Here is a 22,056-nt window from a genome sequence, read left to right on the forward strand (position 1 = left end):
TCGGAGCGGCTTACACTTAGCAAAAAAGACAGTCCCTGCCCTCAGGCTTACAATCTAATAAAGACATGACACACAAGGAAAAGGAGTCAAGGAGGGAGGGAGGGAGGGAGGGAGGAGAGAGAAAGAAAGAGAGAGAGAGAGAGACCAGCAGGAGCAGGCCCCGATGTTACTTCTGCCTGCTCCTGTCCCCTCGGTCCTTCTTCTTCTCCACAGGGCCAAGATGGCAGTTTGCCCTGTGGGGGGGGCAAGAGTCCAGCAGGAGCAGGCCACGATGTTACTTCTGCCTGCTCCTGTCCCCTCGGTCCTTCTTCTTCTCCACAGGGCCAAGATGGCAGTTTGCCCTGTGGGGGGGGGGGGAAGAGTCCAGCAGGAGCAGGCCCCGATGTTACTTCTGCCTGCTCCTGTCCCCTCGGTCCTTCTTCTTCTCCACAGGGCCAAGATGGCAGTTTGCCCTGTGGGGGGGGGGCAAGAGTCCAGCAGGAGCAGGCCCCGATGTTACTTCTGCCTGCTCCTGTCCCCTCGGTCCTTCTTCTTCTCCACAGGGCCAAGATGGCAGTTTGCCCTGTGGGGGGGGAAGAGTCCAGCAGGAGCAGGCCCCGATGTTCGATGTTACTTCTGCCTGCTCCTGTCCCCTCGGTCCTTCTTCTTAGAGGTGTTCAGCAGAAGTCCTTATATCTAAGCTTAGCCTACAACACAGAGATGTTGAGAGGAGAACGAAGTAAAACAGTATAAAGCTCTTCAACACTGAAAGTGTTATAGAAATAATAAATAAGGATACAAATCTGTCTTGTTATTGTATCTGTGCACATGTGTATACTGCTGATTGCATACAGAGATAGAAATGCATCCTACTTAATATGATCAACTTTTTCTGCAGTAAGAGAAGTAAATAATCGTTGCCTTAGAGATAACCTGTCCATAAAACCTCTCCCAAACCTTTTGGTTAAATATTCACATTTCTCATTTGGTAATTTTTGGTTTGGTTTGGTTTGGTTTGGTTCAGCGTGGTAGTAACCTTCTTGCCAATAATAATAATAATAATAATAATAATAATAATAATAATAATAATAATAATTTATTTCTTACCCACTTCTCCACTTTGATCGAGGCAGGGAACAACAGTAAATATAAAATATGTAAAACTGAATTAAAACATACATTGTTAAAACATCCTAAACTCATTTTAAAAACATCCTAAAATTCCACTGGATAGGCTTGCTGTAAGAGATCAGTCTTAACAGCTTTCTTAAATGCTGATAGACTGTTAAGTTGACGAGTCTCCTCCGGCAGGCCATTCCACAGTCTGGGAGCAGCAGAAGAGAAAGTCCTCTGAGTAATACCTGTCAATACCTCTACTTATTAATCTTTGGTAGAGTGGGTGCTCTGCATGGTTACCCTGGAAGTCCAGAATGGGGAAAAAGCAGAGTAGAAGAAGGTTCTGTACTGGTAGCACCCTTCCCAGTGACTATAAACAGTGGAATTTTTTCACAGTTGTATTGTATGTGCTGTACACTAAAGTTCAAAAAGAAAGATAGCCGCCACTGATAGGCCTACAGTCTAAACATTTTGTCTGATGGCCCTCTTTCAGCTCTTCAAATGTCATACCTCTGCATTTCAAGGCCCTTTCCTACAATTTTGTCTGTCTTTTTTCCTCTTTTTTTTACCATGCAAAATCTGTTAAAGCAAGAAAAGACAGAATAACTGCATGGTGCCTTCCGATAGTTAGCGGTAGGATCCCTCTGTTTGGAAGCACCCTTGGTCTTAAATTCCTCTCTCTCGTGACAGGCGGGGAGATGCGTGTGACTGCTCTTCAACTCTCTTTGTGGACGATGCAGTCTGCATACGGCCAGGAGATACAGAACCTTGCTCAGGCCGAGGCGAATGCCTGTGTGGGAAATGTCAGTGCTATTCTGAGGATCTGACCGAGCGCTTTGAGGGCCCGTTTTGTGAATTTGACAACTTGCAGTGTCCTCGCACTTCTGGATTCCTCTGCAATGGTGAGTGACACCATGAGGGACGTGGCCAGACCTCATGTCTGCTCTTTGTCTAAACATTCAGATGCTTGTGAAGGATCACTTCACAAGCTGTAAATGGACCGGAGATTCTAGTGTTCTTGTGTTGATAATGCTCAAAACCCCGCAGCATCGCAGCTGAGGGGTGAGAACAGTAAATCTTGATAGCACGGGGGGAGCGCAGGCGATCCAGCCAAACAAAGTGCAGCGCCAGCAGCCATTTGGCTCATTGAATCCGCCCCGTGCCCTCTCCCTGCCTTCCCATGCTTCCTGCAACCTACACTGGGCCTCGATATGCCCCCGGGAATAACCCCAGCATCAACCTAAAGAGAGGTCACCACCGACAGACAAAGGAAAGAAGGTGGTGATCTCAGCGCAAAGGAAAAAGCCATGATAAGTCAGCAACTTTTAAAGCATGAAGTTTTTTGGGGGGGGAAAGCCCATGGTGGCTGTGAGTTGGCGGCCGCGTCATATAAACAAGGTGGCACCATTGCGTAGCCACTACGGGATGTACACCGTGTATTGACAGCCCCCTGGAACTTGGAGCCATAGAGATTAGCACAGTGGGCAAAATATTGCCTTTAAATGGATTCCCTGCCTTCACTGTGTCTGCGTGAAGCCAAGGTCAGACTAACCTGAGCAGTAGCAGCTTCCTGAAAATATGCCCAGTTGCCCAGTTCTATGAATGTTTACGTGGTATGACTCTGTTATTGTTCTTCATGAGTTAAAAAAAGGGTGAATAGGGAGGAGAGGAGAATTTCAGTGAAGGAGGGGCTATTTCCTCTGCCAGAGGCAGTTCCTACTTCACTGTGGTTGTTTGGACTTCCTTTCATATTCTCTTCAGCAGCCTTCCCCAACACGGTGCTCTCCAGATGTTTTTTGACCTATTACAACTACCATCAGCCCAGGTCAGCATGCCCAATGGTCAGGGATGATGGGAGTTGTAGTCAAAACATCTTGAAGGTACCAGTTTGGGGAAGCCAGATCTACAATTTACTCAGGAGTAAATCCCCACTGAATTTGCTGGGGCCTACTCCCAAGTAAGTCTGTATAGTAGGGGTGGGCAACTTGTGGCTCTTCAGATGTTTTGGCCAACATTTTCCATTGGCTCTGACCATTGGCTGTGCTCACTAGGGCTAATGGGAGTTCAAACTTGTTTATAAACTTCATATACATCTTCCATGATGTTAAAAACCACTGAGTAGCTATTTTGTAACAGTACTCTCTTAATAATTGACCGAAAACTGTGTTACCTCTATAAATGTCCAAGTGTCCTCCATAACTTGTAGGACGTAATTTCATAGTACATAACAATTCAGTGTATGAAGGATTGTTCCCCATTGAGCTCTAGCTCCCATATGAGATAGTGTTACATTTATTGTAAGTCATTGTATTATTTTCATCTTATTATTCCTTTTTTTAATCACAAAATGTATAAGATACAACACACACCTCAAACATCCGCAAATATATATGAACCAAGGGGATTGTGGCATTTTGTCAAAGATCACATGAAGCTTAGGCTATGTTAGCCATTCCAGCATAGGCTGTAGCTCTAAGAAACCCCATTATTGTTTCCTTCCTCTGTGCAGACCGGGGCCGCTGCTACAGGGGCGAGTGTGTATGTGAAGAAGGTTGGAAAGATCCTGGGTGTACGTGCCCCACAAGCAATGTAACCTGTGTTACCAGTAATGGGGTAAGTAATTTCCCGCTCCTTAGAGAGCTGTAGCTACAGGTTAGTATGGAGAACACTTTGTATTAAAAAAGCTAAAGATCAGAGAGAGATCTGGTTTAAAATGGCACCTGGGTAGCATCAGGAGTCCCATGCTTTGCATTTGGAAGGCTGCAAATTCAACCCCTGGCATCACCAGTTAAGGGCTCTCACATTGCCAGTCTGGCAAAGACATGTCTGAGGCCTTGTAGATTAGGACTGGGCAACTTGTGGCTCTCCAGATGTTTTGGCCTACAACTCCCATGATCCTTCATCATTGGCTATGCGGGCTCGGACAGATGGGAGTTGTAGCCCCCCCCAAAAAAAACTCTAGAGGGCCACAACGTTCCCCTTGGCTAGGGTAAGAAATACACATGTGAATTCATGTAAGGTGTTTGTTATCTCCAGATACGTGCAAATATATACAATGAGAAGGAAGTTCAGTAGTGACCCCTATTTCTTGCAGATGCTTTGTAATGGACGCGGGACATGTGAATGTGGCAAGTGCAACTGTGGAAACTCCACCCTCTACACTGGACCCACCTGTGAAATCAGCGAAGCCTTGGTAAGCTGTTAGACCAAGCCAGTAGCCATTTGTGGTCTTGTGTTTAGTGATCTGTGTTGTTAGTGTGTAGGGGAGGGGGCTGAAGCTCAGGGGTCGAGCACATATCTTGCATGCCGAAGGTCCCAGGTTCAGTTCCCGGCATCTCCAAGTAGGTCTAGGGAAGAATCCTGCCCCAAACCCCAGAGAGCTGCCTTCGCTCAGTGCCGACAATACTGGGCTTGATGGAACAAGGAGCTGACTCAGTGCAAGGCTGCTTCCTAGGTTCCTATATCTCACTGCAAGAACCTTGACCCAATTCATAAGCTACATTCCACTGATTATGCTCTTACGTCTTAACACTTTAAAACCACATTGGCTCTTCATTATGCCTCTAGTGGATCAGTGACGCAGGTAGTATTTAATGCACACTTCCCAGCTTGGTACCCTTCAGATGTTTTGTACTACAGCTCCCAACGTTTCAGAACCATTGGCCATACTGGCTGTGGGAGTTGAAGTCCAAAACTTCTGGAGGGCACCATGTTGGGGAAGCTGATGCAGGTCACTCCAAGTGCAGCCACGCATGCGCACACTCCCTTGCTTCAACCTTCCCCTGTCAATCTTGACTCTTCCTGCAGCCAGAAATACCCTCACCCTGCTCTGTCTTATGATCAGAAAGGAGACCTCAATGGCAGCAGATTTTATTTTATTTTATTTTATTTTATTATTATTATTAAACAATATACAACAAACACAAAAAACAAATAAAATCACTTAATTCATAAACATAAAATTGCCTTAATATTATATATTCAAATTTAACCTATTAAACATATTTATACTAAACATAACAGCAGATTTTAAATGAAGCTGAACCAAGCAGCCAGGTGGGCACATGGACTTTCTGCACTGGAAAAGTCCTTGGTGATTTGCCACAGTCAGGACTTCTTTCACAACACTGTGCTCTGCAACTCACGCAGCACAGTGATTAATCCAGCCCTGTGTGCCATATGCCTTTGGTACCTTATTGCCCATTCTGATTCCTCATGGTAAACTGTCCCTACTCTCCTTCCCATCTGTTCTCTGCTCTGGTAAAAGCACTTATATCTCTCCAACATTGTCCAAAAAGCCAAGTCTTCTTCATGTGTCCATCTTTTGCTCTTCCTTTGATGCTTTATAACAAACTGATGTCCTCTCTCTCTCTCTCTCTCTCTCTCTCTCTCTCTCTGGTGAACAGGGTGTTCGACATGTGTGTGGGGAAGATTTCCGAAGCTGTGTTCAGTGCCAGGCTTGGGGGTCTGGTGAGAAGAAGGGGAAGAAATGCTCAGACTGCCCTTTTAGGATCCGACTGGTAGATGAACTGAATCAAGGTACTGTGGCTTCCCACCTGTCCTCCTTGTTGTTCAAATGCAGGCCAAAGACTTGACACAGAGAAGAGTCCTCTCATACATTGCATTGGTAAAAACAAATTTAGTTCAACGTAGGCAGTGGATAATGTAAGCAGCATACACATAGGGCTGGATTAATCACTAACTTGTCCCTATTTACTAGGAATATTCCCTGTTTTTGTAATTTCTGCATGAATACTAAGGGTGTCTTTACATTGAGGGGAAATTGCATTGCTTATTCAGGGCGTTTGTGCTTTCTGCTTTTTGGCGTAATTGCTATGGGCTTAATTACATGGATGGAGAGGGGCAATCACGTGGTTTGTATTAAGTACTTCCTCTCCGTTCAGTTTCAATCGATTCCATTGAAATGGCTCCATCTAATGGTGGAAGATTCCTCTTTTTTCAGATGTTACCACTTTAAAAGTGGTTCTTTACATGATGGAATTTCCAACAGATGCTCCGGGAGATGTCCTGGTCATTGACGATGTTGTTTAAAAGACCCGCAAACTTCCGTGAGTGGCCAATCACGAGCATGCAATAAATCACTTGTTTCAAGGAGCCCTAAAGCCCCCTGCAATGCATAATGTGCCATTTCACACAGTGCAAGTCTAGTATTTGGGTTTGTTCTGAACGACTGTTCGGGGTTGTCCCCCATCTTGCTCTCACAGCTAAACATGGTGAAGACAGTGGCATCACTACCTACAAATGTACAATATATACAGGGTCAGATCCAAACTTAGAGTAGACCCATTGAAATCAATGAGACAAGTTAGTCCTTCCAGTTGGTTTATGCTAAGCTTATTGCAGCCTTTCCTTAAGAATGTCAATGGCTTATATGATGCACAGCGGGGGGTTTCTTAGCACCTGTACATCTATCTGATGTGCCTAATTTGTCTTTTGCAGCTTATAAATACTTTGAATCAATGAATGAATGAATGAATGAATGAATAAACCCATTACCAACTCTCATTACCTATGCCTGGTGGAAGAGATTAATAATGACACCCTATGGTTGGCTGACATGCTCTGCAAGTACTTCAGAACAGTGTTTCTTCTTTTCTGTGTTGGTGACAATAGTGCCTTGATCCCCGAATGTTCCAGGCCAGGATGCACTGGTAACATCATATCATTTCTTTGTCTCTACAGAGGAAGACATAAATACGATTTGTTCCTTCCAAGATGAGGAAGATGACTGTGTTTACCGCTACACTAGGGAAGAGGATCCCAACAAACAGCATAATGGCACCATTGTTGTACAAAGGAAGAAAGGTAAGCAGTGATTTCCTAGGGAGGGTAAGAACAGCAAGGCTGCAGCAGAACAGCACTAGTAGGTGCAGTGGAACCAGCTCCTCTCTCACACACACCCAAATTCTAGTCATAGATTTGCACAGTCTAGGATCCACTGAGGTATACCTTAACAATGGATGCGTGAGCAACTCCATTGTTTAGGTTTTTAGAACTGTGAACTGGACTAGACCAGGGACTCTGGGGGATTCCACACGTCGTACTGAGGCCACTTCCATGCGGCCCCAGTGCGACGTGAAAACGATGGTGTAGCCTGCGAAAGAAGAGACAGAGGAGGAGGCGGCTGGGGAACCGGCCGCGTCCTTGCCGCCGCCGCCTCCCCGCCAGCCTCCTGCTGCCGGGCTAAGAGCCACCCAGGTCGGAGAGCTCGGCGGAAGCGGAAGCCAAGCTCTCCGACCTGGGTGGCTCTTAGCCCGGCAGCAGGAGGCCGGCGGGGAGGCGGCGGCGGCAGCAGCGGCAAGGACGTGGCCGGTTCCCCAGCCGCCTCCTGCTCCGTCTCTTCCTCCGTCTCTTCTTTCGCAGGCTACACCATCGTTTTGACGGCGCACTGGAGGTGCACGCAAGCGCCTTCAGTACTACGTGTAGATTTGGCCTCTGTTGTGCTGGTGTGAATTGAGCTGGTTATGCCTCTCAAGAAGTTGCTTTATATTGAGTCTGACCCTCGGTCCATCTAGCCCAGAGAGCTCCGGCTATTGGGCAATATAGAAATGCAATAAATAAATAAATAAATAGCTCAGTATTGTCTGGCAGTGGCTCTCCAGGGTTTCCAGGCAGGTATCCTTTCTAACCCTAACTGGAGATGCTGGGGATTGGACCTGGGACCTTTTGCATGCAAAGCAGGTGCTCTACCCTTGAGCTGCAGTCCACCTCCTCAGTCTTGCCTTTCATGTAGTTTCCATTTCCTGTTCCCCCTACTTAACCATCGAGGTATTGCATTTGTTGTCATTATAGAGTGCCCACCAGGAAGCTTCCTTTGGCTTATCCCCTTACTGATTTTATTGATGCTTCTCCTGGGGTTGTTGCTGCTGCTGTGCTGGAAGTTCTGTGCTTGTTGCAAGGTAAGATCTATGTTTCCATCCTGCAGTAACGTCTACTAGGGAGAGTCGTTAAGCTCCATCCGACGAGCATTTTACTGTACGCTCGTTACTGGGCACTCGCAAATTACTCACATGACGTTGTCTGCCTCTCACGCATCTTCCGCCCCTTCTGGCCATTATTAGGCCGCAAAAAACCCTCATTAAGTCCAGTTGCTGCTCTCTCCTACTGGACTGAATGGGGCTAATTACTTCCTGTTTTCAGGAAGTGACATGGGAGCGGTGACAGAAGTGACAGGAGCCACGTATTTGACTAGATGTGATGGGGCTTGTTGTTGATGGCATGTATTGGATCTAGCCAAGGAACTTGCCTAACTATTTTCCCCAGGGCTTATTCAACAAGGTTTTTACAGTCGTTTGCTCAATGAAATCATTGGCAAACGACTGTATAAACCTTGTTGAATAAGCCCTGAGGAAGGACATTTTTTGTCCGAAACGCATAGGCAACTTCATTAAACCTTTTTCATGCGAATAATATTTTGCAAAGATTATCCTTGGTTCTGCCCCTGACTTCGGTTTGTTTTTTCACTCCCTCACGGGGTTTCCCTTCTCTTCCTGCACTTAATTATTTTCCCCACCAACTGAAGTTTTTTTTAAAAAGTTGGCTCTCACTAGAGATTCACATGGAATCTTGCCACATGAATGGAATCAATATTATCATGTCTTTGTCCAGTGCCGGCTCCAAGTTTTTGAGGGCTCTTGGGCAAGCACTCTCAATGGCCACATCTCACCACCATTGTCTCCAGCTGATACGGCAAAGAAAGCGGCAAAGTATGGGGGATGTTCCTCTATCAGACAAAGGGTGTAGTAGACCACATCACAACTGCCCAGGACCCCGTGTTCACTTATTGTAGCACTTAGAGTGCTGTGTTCCAGGCCAGAGCGCAGCCTCTTAAATAAGTCCAAGGTGGGTGGGACTTGGTTGAGATAGCATGGCCTGCTCTGAAGGTTATTGGAGCAAATTATCTGTCTGGGAATGGTCATGCCGACCATTTCTCCATCTGCCTTTCACCAGATCCATCACAGATGTCCATCTGCTGGTCTCTGCTGATGATGCTATATTCTGTCTGCCCCATAGGACTACCATGTATTCCCCAAATCATTTTTCCCTGTGGTACTCAAGTAGCCAAGACAGGACAAATACCTGTTCATCTGCTCAGGAACTAAATGCCAATAAAAATAAAAATTGGGCTTCTACTGTGGTGTTCTGTTGTTGAACATGTGTTTAGTCCTTTAACAATATTTGGGTTGGGGGGGGGGGGGCGGAATTGAACATTTGTTACTTGGGATTAGAGGATGAATTTATACTACCAGTAATTAAATAAACCTAGATGATTCCATCATACATATACGTTTTGCCAAAACCTTTTGCCATAGTTCCATAGTTCCTTTTGCACCTGCCAAAAGGAATTTTCTCATAACCTTTTTCTTTTCTTTTTGTCCTGTAGGCTTGCCTGGCTCTGCTGCCCTGTTGTGCACGAGGTATAATCTCTTGAAGTGATATGTGATCTTTTGGGATGGGTGACAGTTGCATTAGAGTAGTGTGCTTTTTCCTCTGGAGCGAGGCAAGGACGTGTAAGATGGCGTCAAGGCAGACCCAATGCCTCGCTCCGGAGGCACAGTGGAGGCATGGCCAGGCAGTGCCTCGTGGCAGGTAACCTACGATTTGTTGCCTTCTACCAGGAAGAGGGCAGGGGTGGCTCCGGTCCCCAGATGGCCACCCAGAAACCCTGCGCTCCCTTCTCAGTATCAGGATTACCTGACACCACCCCAGGGGAGGGAAGCCGTGGAGTTTCCAAGGGACACAGTGCCAACCCGGCACCATGAAGACACCCCCCTAGTCTCTGAATAGTAGAATGTCAGGCCTGAAGCAGAATTTTTAAGCCTATCCTATAAAGCAGAATGTGGAGCCAGGAGTATTCCTGCTGGACCCTGATAATAGCTCACTGGGACATTGGAGAAACTGAGTACCCATGGAATCTCTTTCACATGGGAATCTATAAGTGGTAGTAACTTCATTTTGAGTTATTCAAGTACAACTTTACCTGGCCTGTAAGCATATATTTGAGCGGGGGCTCTTTCCAAGCACATCTCTTAGAAAGGTAGATTGTAGATTTTTCTTACCTGTCGGTCACACTGCATGATAGGAATTGCTTAAGAGGCACAGTCCTCTGCTGGGTCTTGTTCTCCATCAATTCCCTGAAAGCCAAGCACTAAGTGCCTCTTCTCACATTCTGTCAGGAAAATATCCCAAATGAGTATACGATGCAGGGAACCACAGCTATTCAGGGACTCTCTGTGGCATGTACCCTAGATTGCATTCGTGTTTTTAACAAATGTGTTTTAGAATACCAAATATTAACCTTCAGGTGTATACAGTATGGGTGCATACTAAAAAAAATAACAGATGAAGCAGACATAAGGCATGAAAATAAGGAAGGTTAAGTGAGTATCCTGCAGACTTAAAAGCCCATAAGTCAAAGGAGGCCAAGAAAATAGAAAATGTATACAATAGTAGGGGCTGTTGGACAGTGATCAGAGTTCCATTTAATGACTAGAAATAGCTGCTACCTGGGAAAAATACCAGGAAGTGTTTTAGCAATGAGTTTGTCCTTTCTCACTTACTCTGTTTATGGTATAGGAAAGATTTAAAGGTGGAACAAGGCCTCCAGGGTGTACATTCTAACTCCACTTCCTTCTCTGAAGGTCGCACTGTTGGTTTTAAGGAGGACCACTATCTGCTCAGGCAAAGTCTCATGACCTCGGACCACCTGGACACTCCCATGGTGCGCAGCGGCAACTTGAAAGGCAGAGACGTCGTCCACTGGAAGATCAAAAACAACGTGCACAAGCAAGACGTCTCTTCCTTCACTCACAATCCCAATGACTTGAGTGAGTGCCAGTTTTACAAGAGGGGGCCAGCTGGAGTGTATTGTTTCCAGCACCATTCAGCAGCAGTGTTTCTTCCTGACAGTCAATGGAGAAGTCTGATGAATTTGTTTCTTTGTTTCCAGTTCCATATGGATTGTCACTTAGATTGACCCGACTCTTCACTCAGAACCTGGCAAAACCAGAGAACCGTGAGCATGAGCAACTGCAAAAGGACGTGGAGGAAAATGTAAGGAGCTGGACGAATTCTGGCAGTTGGGGGAGTTGCTCTTGAAGGGTAGAGGGAAAACACACTGACACCAATACAAGCTTCTTTTTCTAGGGTTTCGGTTCAGCTTTGAAACATGTTAATGTTTTTTAGATCTTGCACTGTTGCTGGCTTTTACTTCGGTTTGATTCTGTTGGTGTTTTAAACTCTTTCAGGGTTTTACATTAGGAAAGATCCAATGGTGCACTTCCACTCCTGCTTTCACTTTTGACATTACGCTAGCGGAAACCAACACTTCCACAAGGTCAATAGTGCGTGATGCATTTCCCAGGAAATTCGTTGCACTAGCAAGTGCTGCTGAAGTTGTGGAATCATTGGTTTCTGCTAATGCGCTGTTGGATCCTTCTCCGCATGTTTCATTAGGTTTTTATACTGCACAGTTTTTAGGTTTTATTTTGTGAGCCTCCCAGAGAGCTTCAGTTATAAGGTGTTTTTACTTTCACAAGAGTTTGGATGAGGGGTGGTTTAAATTTTAATGTGGGTTGAGGGGTTTTAATGGAAATTGTTCTATGTGTTATTGTAAAGCGCCAGGTTGCCAGAAATGGTGAGGTGGCGCTATAAAAATGTTTTAAAATAAAATAAATAAAATAAATGATAGGGTAGTAATGAAATGTAATAAATAAATAAATAAATAAATAAATGGCATATCTGCTGAACATAATGAAATCCAGTGAAGGAGCAAATTGGAGACCTAAAGCCCTTAATATGAATTTTGGGCTGAACACTGAGTGGAGGCTCCTTATAAGTCAGTTTCATGCATGTTGGGGGACGTCCTTTAGGAATTCTGAACTTTTTCTTGCTTTTCACAGCTGAATGAGATTTACAGAACTGTCCCAGGTGCCCACAAATTCCAGCAGACAAAATTCAGGTGAGTGACATGTGGAGGAAAACTGGCAGGCAGGCAGAGAGCAGTTGTGAAATCTCATTCAATGGGTGTTTTGCAGAAGAAGAAAATGGGTGAACATGAGTGAATGAGTGAGTTTGCGCGTGATGGAGAGTGTTTGGATTATCGTTTAGGTATCGTCCCTGCCCGGCATGCATAACCACCATTTGCATAATTTCCCATGGTGCAGCACAGGTTGCACTGCAGCAAGGGTGGCTTCAAATTCACACTACAACCCACGACTTGAAGTCAGGGTTGTAGGGTGGGTATGAAGCCACTCCCACCATGCTGCACACCAGGTTCAGATGACACGCAAACTTGTGCTGCATTTCAAAGAATTATGAAAATGACAGTTGTGCAGGTGGGAGTTGGGGAAGAAGCCACAATTGATTCTTCTCTCTATGCAATTGTCCCAATCCAATCAATGACAAGACGCCATGGGGAAATTTTCCCAAGGGCTTCTCGTTGTTGCCATGGCCACCATTTTGAGCTGCAGCAGGTGAATGTTGTACCTTATTGTTACATGCAAACCTGGCAAGGGTGGGCTGTTGGGGTTCTTGACAAACCACCAGCATTCCTAAAGCAGCCAGTGGGTTCTGAGCGGTTTGTCAGGCACCCCAGCAACCCACCCTCACCGGGTTCACAAGTAACAACAAACCATAGTGTGCCTCCAGTGTGGCTCGAATATTCAAAATGGCAGCTGCGGCAGCAACAAGAAACCCCACAGGGAAATTCCCCCATGGTGGCTTTTCATGTGAACCCAGTCAATGTGTCGGGGACTGGTGTGATGCAATCTAGAGAGCATCTTTGCCTTAAAAAGTCACCTCTTCTTACTGCTGGCAAAGAACGTCAGCTAAAAAAATAATATAAGGTATTTAAGGTAGTAGAATTAGTACACTCATCTAGCCAGCTTTCCAAGTTTGCAGGAAGGATTGTACGGTGCGTCTTTGACAGGCAAACCCAGCATTTTTTTCTTTTCTTTTCTTTATTTATACAATTTATGAGTCGCCCTAAGGCCGAAGCTCTCAGGGCAAAATACATAACAATAGCAAAAATAATAAAACCCATGATAAAACCAGTCATGAAGCACATTTAAAAGTATTGTCTTAAAAGCAGCAACAAAAATTCACTATTTAAAAGAGACAAATAACTGAGCAGCTAAAAACACAGAGACGTTTATTTTAAAATGCAGCATTAAAAATATTTTTAAAAAGCAACCAGCAGTTAAGAATACCTTTTAAAAGCCTAGGAGAATAAAAAGGTCTTTTCCTGGTGCCAAAAAGACCTTTCTAGGGAGGGCATTCCATAATTTGGGGGCCACCACAGGAAACGCTTGCTCATCGAATCTCAGTGTGTGGGGGCAGTGGGAACAGGTGATCCTCAGTGATCCTCAGATCATGATTAAAGTTATGTATTTCATCTGTTTTCTCCCTAGGTTACAGCCAAATGCTGGGGAAAGGTAAGCAAAAGCATTCATTTCTGGCCTTGCATCCAGTTGTTGACATATGGCTGCTTTTCATTGTTAGAGTGTCATCAGACAAGCGTTTTATCACATGCTCATTGCTGGCCACTCACGGTCTTTTGTGGGTCCTTTTGATTACTGTGTCCGCCTCCCGTGCATCTCCTGCCCCTTCTGCTCGTTTTTCTGTCGCAAAAAATGACCCAGAAAATCTGTTTTTTTCGTCTGTAGCAAAAGGTGCCGCCATTTCCTGCTGTGTGCAAGAGAAGCAGTGCGATAAAAATGCCCACTGAAGGAGCCACATGGTCATTGTTTACTTCCTCTTTCTTCCCCTATATGAAGAAAGAAGAAGTATTGTGGGACATAAGCTGGGGGAGGGGGGTAAGCGAAGGTAGGGAAAGGTGATTTCCCCCCTGTCTGATGATGCTCTTAGTGTGTGAGGGTTTTCACCTACCATTCAGAAAATGTGATGTTGTCTTAGAACATTACCATTGGCTCCCCTGCGCTTTGCAGTATAACATATGCTCCAAAGAGAATCTCTTTGTTTGCCAATTAACTTGTCATTACTATATGCAAGGGGAAAATATGTTGATCTTAGTCCTTTCCAAGCAGTACTGAGAGCAGTACTTGAGACTATTTCTGTTGTTGTGAGTGGAAATTGTTGCTCAGAGATTCCCTCCCCCATGTCTTTGCAGTTTATCTACTGTGTTTCCCTTTGATGAACACTGTAATGTTGGAAAGGGGAGACATGTGACTGCCAGTGTGTAGTAAATATGTGCCTGGGAACTGCAATTGGCCAATAGTTGTGGCAGATCTGTGTTGCCCCTTCAGTGTGGTAATCATTGCACTGATATGTTGCAAACACTACTTTGGCGATCCTGAGTTGGCCCTTTGCTACAGAAGGCTGGAAGCGCCCCATGGACCAGCCCTACTTTATGGGCCAGAGGTTGAAAATCATGTGTGTGCATATATGAGCAGTGGATTTATCTTTCTAACAGTCTGGTCCAGGGGCTGAGGGACTATTTTCAGGCCAAGGGCCACGTCCCCTTGTGGCTAAGCTTTTGGGGATTGCGCACCAGTGGTGGGCAAGGCCAAAGCAAAAAAAAAGAATGTGTTCGGAGGGCCTAGGCGGAGAAAGCTAACCTTTTTTTCTTCCTTCCTCCAGACCGAACCACACCATTGTGGACACAGTGTTCCCTGCTCTCCGCTCAGCTAAGAATGAGATTGTGAAAGTCACAGAGAAGCATGTGTCCCAAGAGGCTTTCAGTGATCTGAAAGTGTCGCCTGGCTACTACACTGTAATCTCTGACCAAGGTAGGTGCTACGGTTTGGGTTACTTCTCACTGAAGGGGTAAACCTGTGTTTGGGTTGCACCACTTCAAAGAGCAGCTGGGGGGGGGGACACACAGGAGGGGTCTCATGACAGAATGCTTTTCCATATGAAACTATCACTCCACATAGAAAATGAACACATTAGAGAGAGAAGGATTTTACCTTTCCTTCTTCATTCATATCTAGGTGGGTTTTTTTTTTTTAATGCACACATGGTTTATTGTTTTTTAAATTGAGGAACTCTCTATCATGGGGGACTCCACCTCCAGTTTGAAGTGATACAGCCTAGACAGACACAGGTTTACTACCTCCCTGAGGACTAGGCCTCTAATGAAAGCCAAGCAATGTATTTTAAAAAGAGCTGCCTCTCCCTCTAAATGGTTGCCTTTTTGCTTCCTTTGCCCACCTCCATCCCAATCCCAGATGCCCAAGGCATGGTAGAGTTTCAAGAAGGAGTGGAGCTGGTGGATGTCCGGGTTCCCCTCTTCATCAGGGAAGAGGATGACGATGAAAAGCAGCTGCAGGTGGAGGCCATGGATGTTCCTGTGGGAACTGCGGTGCTCAAACGCAGGCTGGTCAACATCACCATAATAAAAGAGCAAGGTAAATGTGTGGGTGGTGAATGAGTGACACCCACTCCCTTCCTCCTGTTGCCAGTTGATCAGGTGACAACACAGTCCACTCAGACAGCTTTCTCCGTGAAGGTTTCTGCTTTGGTGATAGGCAGTCTGAAGAATCCTTGGACCCCTAAATGGATTTCTGTCAAGTGATATATATCTAGAGAGAGAGAGAGAATGTGTGTGTATGTTTGTGTGTGTGCGTGAGTGAGAGAGAGAGCACCAGTTTCTACATGCTGCAAGTGAACATGGTGACTTTTTAATGAGTTTTTGGCCTGTCCCATTTGTACTTGTCAAGAATGCCATGGGTTACTCTAGAACAGGGGTGCAGAGCCTCAGGCCTGGGGTCCCAATCCAGTCTGCCTTGGCGCCCAATCTAGCCCTCAAGAGTTTCGCTAGATGGCCCCTTCCCCTGATCACCAGTTTCCTGGCTTTTGTGCAGAATTTTCCGCATTCTAACAGGTTGAAATGTCTCTCCAGAGGGATAGTTACCGGCAGTAATTTATTTATTTATTTATTTATTTATTACATTTTTATACCGCCCAATAGCCGAAGCTCTCTGGGCGGTTCACAAAGTAAGAGCTTTAAGCTACAATAAGAGCTTTATGCTACAATATGTCACCGGTTGAGTGTTCTTTGTGTAATTTTGGCCCCGCCTCTTTTGTTTTTGGTCATGCCCACCATTGGGGTGTGGCCCCAAGAGCTTCTCCAAAGTGACATTTGGCCCTCGGGCTGAAAGAGGTTCTGCACCCCTGCTCTAGAAGAGAGTCATGTGCTGCACTAGAACCTGATTGCCCCAGGGGTGTTTGGAGCCACCATGAGACTAAACTATCTGGTCCAGTCCAGTATCTGGTGGGAGCCAGATTGCACCAATGTAACGAGCATTGAGAAAGACAGCAAGGAGTTTGTATTTGGAATGTTTTATTATGTTTTTAATGGTTTTAATTTTTGTGAACCACCCAGAGAGCTTCGGCTATTGGGTGGTATAAAAATGAGAGACTAAAAGAACTGGGCATGTTTAGCCTGGAGAAGAGAAGTCTGAGAGGAGACATGATAACACTCTTCAAATATTTGAAAGGTTGTCATACAAAGGAGGGCCAGGATCTTTTCTCAATCATCTCAGAGTGCAGGACATAGAAAAATGGGCTCAACTTACAGGAAGTGAGATTCCGCCTGGACATCAGGAAAAGCCTCCTGATTGTTAGAGCAGTGGAACCAATTACCTAGAGAGATTGTGGGCTCTCCAACACTAGAGGCCTTCAAAAGGCAGCTAGACAGCCATCTGTCAGGGATGCTTTAAGGTAGATTTCTGCATTGGGCAAGGAGTTGAACTCAATCGCCTTGTAGGCCCCTTCCAATTCTACTATTCTATGATTCTATGGTGGATGGTTTGCTGGCATTGCAAAAAACACTTAGAGTGCAATCCTATGGGCTGTGCCCTCTCCACTTGGAAGTCCCCCAAACTCAGAGGCTTCTGAGATTCCTTTGTCCTGCTGGGCTGAAGCCAGCAGGGCAAGAGGAGCAGCAGAGGTGATATTTGTCTCCCCATCTTTTTATTTTTATTCACCCCACCCCAGCCCAGATAGCAAGGGCAGTTTGAAGGGGAGGGAAAGGAGACTGGAGGAAACTCAGGATAAATTGCATCCTGGCCTTTCTGGTCTCCTCCCCACCCATCAGAACATCCCCCTTTCCCCCTCTTCAATGTCAGCTTTCCGACCTCAGAGAAGCAGCTGGTGTGGTTCCTTCCGTGCTGACTCCGAGGGGGGTGGATCTCCAATTCCCCCTTCCGAGGTCTAAGCACTGTCTTCGACCTCAGGGGTTATGATCTGAATCATTCTATGGTCCCCTGGCACACTCATCCAAAGACTATAGGATTGTTCTTGGGATGTACGTTACCTTCCTTACTATCTCTTAATCTCGGTGATACTAGTATGAGATGAGTTCTAGCACTTTCTATCCCAGAAATAGTTCGCAGTGAAATGTTAGGGAACTAGTTAGAGCAATAGTAAAGTTCACATTTTTCTCTATGAGAGTACAAATGGTGGCAATAAATGAATCTTTTGTGCTTTCTCATGTGACCTTTTGGACAGTGCTTAAATTCTATATTTAATAAAGTATTATTCTTATTGTTGTTATTCTTACCATATCTCTGTCTGTGTATCCTGTTAGCCAACAGCATCATTAGGTTCCTGCAGCCAGTGTATTCGTTCAGCCGCTTTGACCAGCTGGCTAAGATCCCTGTTGCTCGTGAGATACTGGATAATGGAAAGTCCCAGATAACATACAGGACCCGAGACGTCACTGCCCAGGGAGGCAAAGTAAGAACTATGAAGCTGCCAAAAGCAAGGCAGAGCTCTAATAATATATTTATTTCTAATCACGAAGATACAGAGGTCTTGGCCTCTTAAGTAACCACAGTATGATCCCATGCATGAAAGGAGAACGTAAGCACATGCTACTTGAACAGGTCTGATGTTGTATCTAGAAACACAAAGAGCTTTCCTACATGAGGCTGTTAATCAACTATTAATCTGCTTCATCTACTTTCGGTTTAGTTAAAGAATTATGATATGAGCACAACACGAGGAGTGTTTCCTGCTTTCCTATTGCATAACCGCTAGGTGACACTGTGGTATAGCGGAATAGTGTAAATACACAAGTGAAAAAAGTTATTTCTTTCGCATTCACAATTAAATGCTGCATTTTCCCTGCTCTGAAAAGATTCGCCAAAAGCGCTCATTAGACACAGAAGTGAAACTGGAGGGTCAGCCGTAAACAACTGTGAGTAGGGAATGATGAGTGCACAATAACAGCCTCATCTAAAAAAGCCCTTACTGTTGTAATGAAAATTCTTCCAATCACTAGTTCAAATAATAGATCTGGGTGTTATTGCCCAGAGCAGCTAACGTCAAACACACTATCGTGTGGCATTAAAGAAAACCAGCAGGCCCTCGTGGTTGACATGTGCAAATGTTTTTCTGATCAGATTGTAATTTTTAAAGGTGTAAGCTGCCCTTCTGCACCAGAAGGCTGTGAAATGCATGTTTAATTTTGTTTTTTAAGTAGTTGGTAAGAGGCCAAAAGATATTTGGGTTGAATCAGTGCGTTGTTCAGCATGTTCTCTTTCTCCCCCTTCCCAAGGATTACATTCCCACGGAGGGTGATTTGACCTTCCTTCCTGGGGAGAAGCAGAAGGAGGTGCAGGTGAAACTGCTGGAGCTGACGGAGATAGATGCCCTCCTTCACAACCAGCAGCTGAAGCAGTTTGCAGTGGATCTCATCAACCCCAAGTTCGGGGCGAAGGTCGGCAAATACTCCCAAACCATGGTGACGATTGCTGATCCAGGTGAGCTCCAGCAATCCCTGATGGCAAAGCATCCATCTCGCTCTCTGTGTATCTGCCTGTTTTGCAGTGTCGTTTGGACTCTTGCGCAACACCGTGCAGATCTTGAGCTTTGTGAAAAGTGGTCCGCTAAGTGTTTGCGCAACCACTAAGGGTGCAATGGGAAAAGGCAGCGGAGCCCCTACTAGCGCAGCAGTTCATTCCACTAAGGGGTACATTGTATTCAGGTTTTTGTTGCTTTTGTTTCCCTGTCTGCCGTCTCTAATTCTCATAATGTCCTTGAGTTTCAACAGGCATACCAGTCCCCAGACCCTTTGTCATTTTTAAAAACCATAGCCGTGATTATTTTAAAATAAATAAATTAAAAAGCAACTCTTAAAGTACAAGGGATGCATCAGAAGCTGTATTAAAAGGACACATTTATAGATGTCTTTAGTTTCATTGGCCGATCTTAACCAAGAGACTGATTGTGCTGGCCAGTATTTAATTCCATGTATGTCTTTTTTTATCCAATGTTCTTCTCAAATAAAAGCACCTATTAGATGGGTAAACTGGAGGCAGAGTTGGGAGAGTCACACCTGTGGCATTTAAACCCACACCCTTGAGTAATGCCATTGAGTGCCTTTCCCACTCTGCCTGCATGGCTTTAAAAGGGGGTTGGATAAATTCCTGGAGGAGAAGGCTATCAATGGCTGCTAGTCCTGATGGCTAAGTGCTACCTCTAGTATCAGTGGCAGTAAGCCTATATACACTAGTTGCTGGGGAACATGGGTTGGAGGGTGCCGTTGCACCATGTCCTGCTTGTGGTTCCCTGGTTGAAAGCTGGCTGGCCACTGTGTGAAGAGAGTGCTGGACTAGGTGGACCCTTGGTCTGATCCAGCAGGGCTCTTATGTTTTTATGACCTCTCTGCGGAGGTGCTTACTGACCTAGAGATGCCGCTTTGTTTCCTTTTCTCCCTACAGAAGCTGTGGATGGTACACAATCAGCAACAGGCTTAGGTCAGGCTCCCAGAACCATACTTGGAGCTCCCCTTAATCCAAACGCACAGGCATTAAGCTCTCGGAAGATCCGCTTCAACTGGTTGCCACCTCCTGGCAAACCTGCAGGATATAAGGTATGGATAACAATGCAGTAGGAACCAACAAAGCTGTTAATTACAGAAGGAGGTACAATCTTGTTTGATCCATGCACTGAAGTCAGGGTCCAGAGTGCCTCCACTGGAGACTGGTCAAGGTCACCTCCCCTCCTGCATCATGCCAGATCAGCTCTGGTTGTTGCTCATTCTATATCACCACTGGTAAGGCAGAAGTGGGCAGCTTTGGTCTTTTCAGATGTTTTGGCCCACAACTCCCATCAGCCCTAGTCAGCATAGCCAATGATGAGGGATGATGGGTGTTGTAGGCCAAAACATTTGGAGGGCCACAAGTTGCAGACCCCTGCTCTAAGGCAAGGTTCTCACCTTATCTTGAAGTATTCTGACACCCTCTTTTCTCCCATACTGCCTCCATGCAGGCTGCTTTTGGAAGAAGCCGAAGGAGAGCTGCATATTGGGCCTTGAGGGTGAGGCAGGTTGCTGAATGCTTTAAAATAAGCTGTGGAAGTGTGAAAATCTCATCATAGGGAGAGTTCTCTGGCCACAGTGTCACACAGTTGGAGAGCAGAGGCACCCAGTGTTAAGGGAACATGAAGGGAGAGGACTGTGCTGGCTCCCAGGACAGCCACCCTACACCCTCCTCTCTTACATGGGTCACACAAGATGGTGTCCTGAATCTATTCAGTGGCTTCGCACTTTACAGAGAGGGAGAAAACAGACTTGAAGAAGACAGTGATGCCTATTATTATTATTATTATTATTATTATTATTATTATTATTATTTTAAATCCTGTGAGTCTTGGTTTGTGATAACTGGTTGTTGTTGTTGTTGTTGTTTTACAAAAGTCGTATTAAAAGAACAGGAGGCTATATTCAGTCCATTTCCATACAGCAGACAAAAGGAATGGCTTGTAAAACTCTGGCATAATACTCTGGTGTATTTTCAGAGCTTTTATGAGCATGTGGGTCTTCTGAAAATGGAGGGAAATAAATGAATTACTGTATGTTCTATGGATATGCCATGTTTTATGACTTATGGGAACTTCCCTTCACTAGGAGGCATTTCTAATTGAGCGGTGGTTCGTACTTATCGGTGGCTTAAGCAAGACCTTTGAAACCAAAAGGGGCTTCTCTTTGGTTTGCAGGTGAAGTACTGGATCCAAGGGGACCCTGAATCAGAGGCTCACCTGCTCGATTCCAAAGTGCCGTCAGCGGAGTTGACCAACCTGTACCCCTACTGTGACTATGAGATGCAGTCCTGTGCCTACAATGCTATGGGCGAAGGGCTATACTCTGAAGTGGTTCAGTGTCGCACACTTGAGGAAGGTAAGCTGGCAGATTGAATGGTAACCAAGGAGGTGACCTGAACAGCAACCCTCAATTCCGCAGGTTCCCAGTCAAGCGTTAACGTGGCCATCTGTTTCATGAAGGGCGCAGTCCTATGCCTGCTAGCTATGGGCATGCAGTGAGTCGTAGGACTTCTTTCTGCCTAAGCATACATAGGATTGCACCTTAAATCCACCTTATTGAACCTGTTGATTATTTTTTAACAACTTGACACAGCATCAGGCTGGAGGAATGGGGGGGCCACAAAGTTCGGAATGGAGCCAAGGAGGTGAGTGGGGTTGTAGGGTGCGTAAATTTGATTCATGGGGTTGAAAAAACATCTGTTCTCTTTGGCCCATTAGAGAATTAGAATAGATGTGAGGAGGAGGTGAAGGAGGTGGAGGAGGAGGAGGAGGAGGAGGAGGAGGAGGAGGAGGAAAGAAGGCCAGACTGTGTCAGACCCATTTTCCATCCATCTTAACAGTGGGGTCTAGTGGCTCCGATTTTGGTGGGGCTGTGAAGCCATTCTGGGTTTGAGTGAGAATCTGCCAGAAAGAGCTATCTAAAGTGCTGAACCCTATCTCCAAAATTGGTTCAACATCTTGGATAATTCCTTTAGCATTATGACTGGTCCTGACTGAACCCGGAACAGATTGACAGCCCTAATGCAATCGGGGCCAACAGCCTCCACCACATCTTAACATTTTTGGATGAGAAGTTTTTGTTCTCTCCCAAAAACACTATCTCACAGATAGAATGTAACTTAGTTAGCATCTGGGACGCTGAAAATGTCC

The 22,056-nt window shown here is 45.4% G+C and overlaps 1 protein-coding gene across 3 annotated transcripts in view; it reads left to right on the plus strand.

Moving 5' to 3' along the window:
• Positions 1 to 22,056, plus strand: part of ITGB4 (integrin subunit beta 4) — an 81,835-nt gene that overhangs the window by 37,937 nt on the left and 21,842 nt on the right. For all 3 annotated transcript variants that reach the window (XM_063120304.1, XM_063120305.1, XM_063120306.1), the window contains exons 13-29: positions 1,786 to 1,997; positions 3,605 to 3,708; positions 4,190 to 4,288; positions 5,502 to 5,634; positions 6,799 to 6,921; positions 7,909 to 8,015; positions 9,500 to 9,533; positions 10,758 to 10,943; positions 11,066 to 11,169; positions 12,018 to 12,076; positions 13,527 to 13,550; positions 14,716 to 14,864; positions 15,306 to 15,485; positions 17,669 to 17,817; positions 18,641 to 18,845; positions 19,806 to 19,957; positions 21,082 to 21,262. In XM_063120304.1, coding sequence (XP_062976374.1) covers positions 1,786 to 1,997; positions 3,605 to 3,708; positions 4,190 to 4,288; positions 5,502 to 5,634; positions 6,799 to 6,921; positions 7,909 to 8,015; positions 9,500 to 9,533; positions 10,758 to 10,943; positions 11,066 to 11,169; positions 12,018 to 12,076; positions 13,527 to 13,550; positions 14,716 to 14,864; positions 15,306 to 15,485; positions 17,669 to 17,817; positions 18,641 to 18,845; positions 19,806 to 19,957; positions 21,082 to 21,262 — 2,201 coding nt within the window. The remainder of the gene's footprint in view (positions 1 to 1,785; positions 1,998 to 3,604; positions 3,709 to 4,189; positions 4,289 to 5,501; positions 5,635 to 6,798; positions 6,922 to 7,908; positions 8,016 to 9,499; positions 9,534 to 10,757; positions 10,944 to 11,065; positions 11,170 to 12,017; positions 12,077 to 13,526; positions 13,551 to 14,715; positions 14,865 to 15,305; positions 15,486 to 17,668; positions 17,818 to 18,640; positions 18,846 to 19,805; positions 19,958 to 21,081; positions 21,263 to 22,056) is intronic.

The sequence above is a fragment of the Elgaria multicarinata genome, chromosome 3, assembly GCF_023053635.1.
Source record: "Elgaria multicarinata webbii isolate HBS135686 ecotype San Diego chromosome 3, rElgMul1.1.pri, whole genome shotgun sequence".
NCBI classification, from domain to species: domain Eukaryota; kingdom Metazoa; phylum Chordata; class Lepidosauria; order Squamata; family Anguidae; genus Elgaria; species Elgaria multicarinata.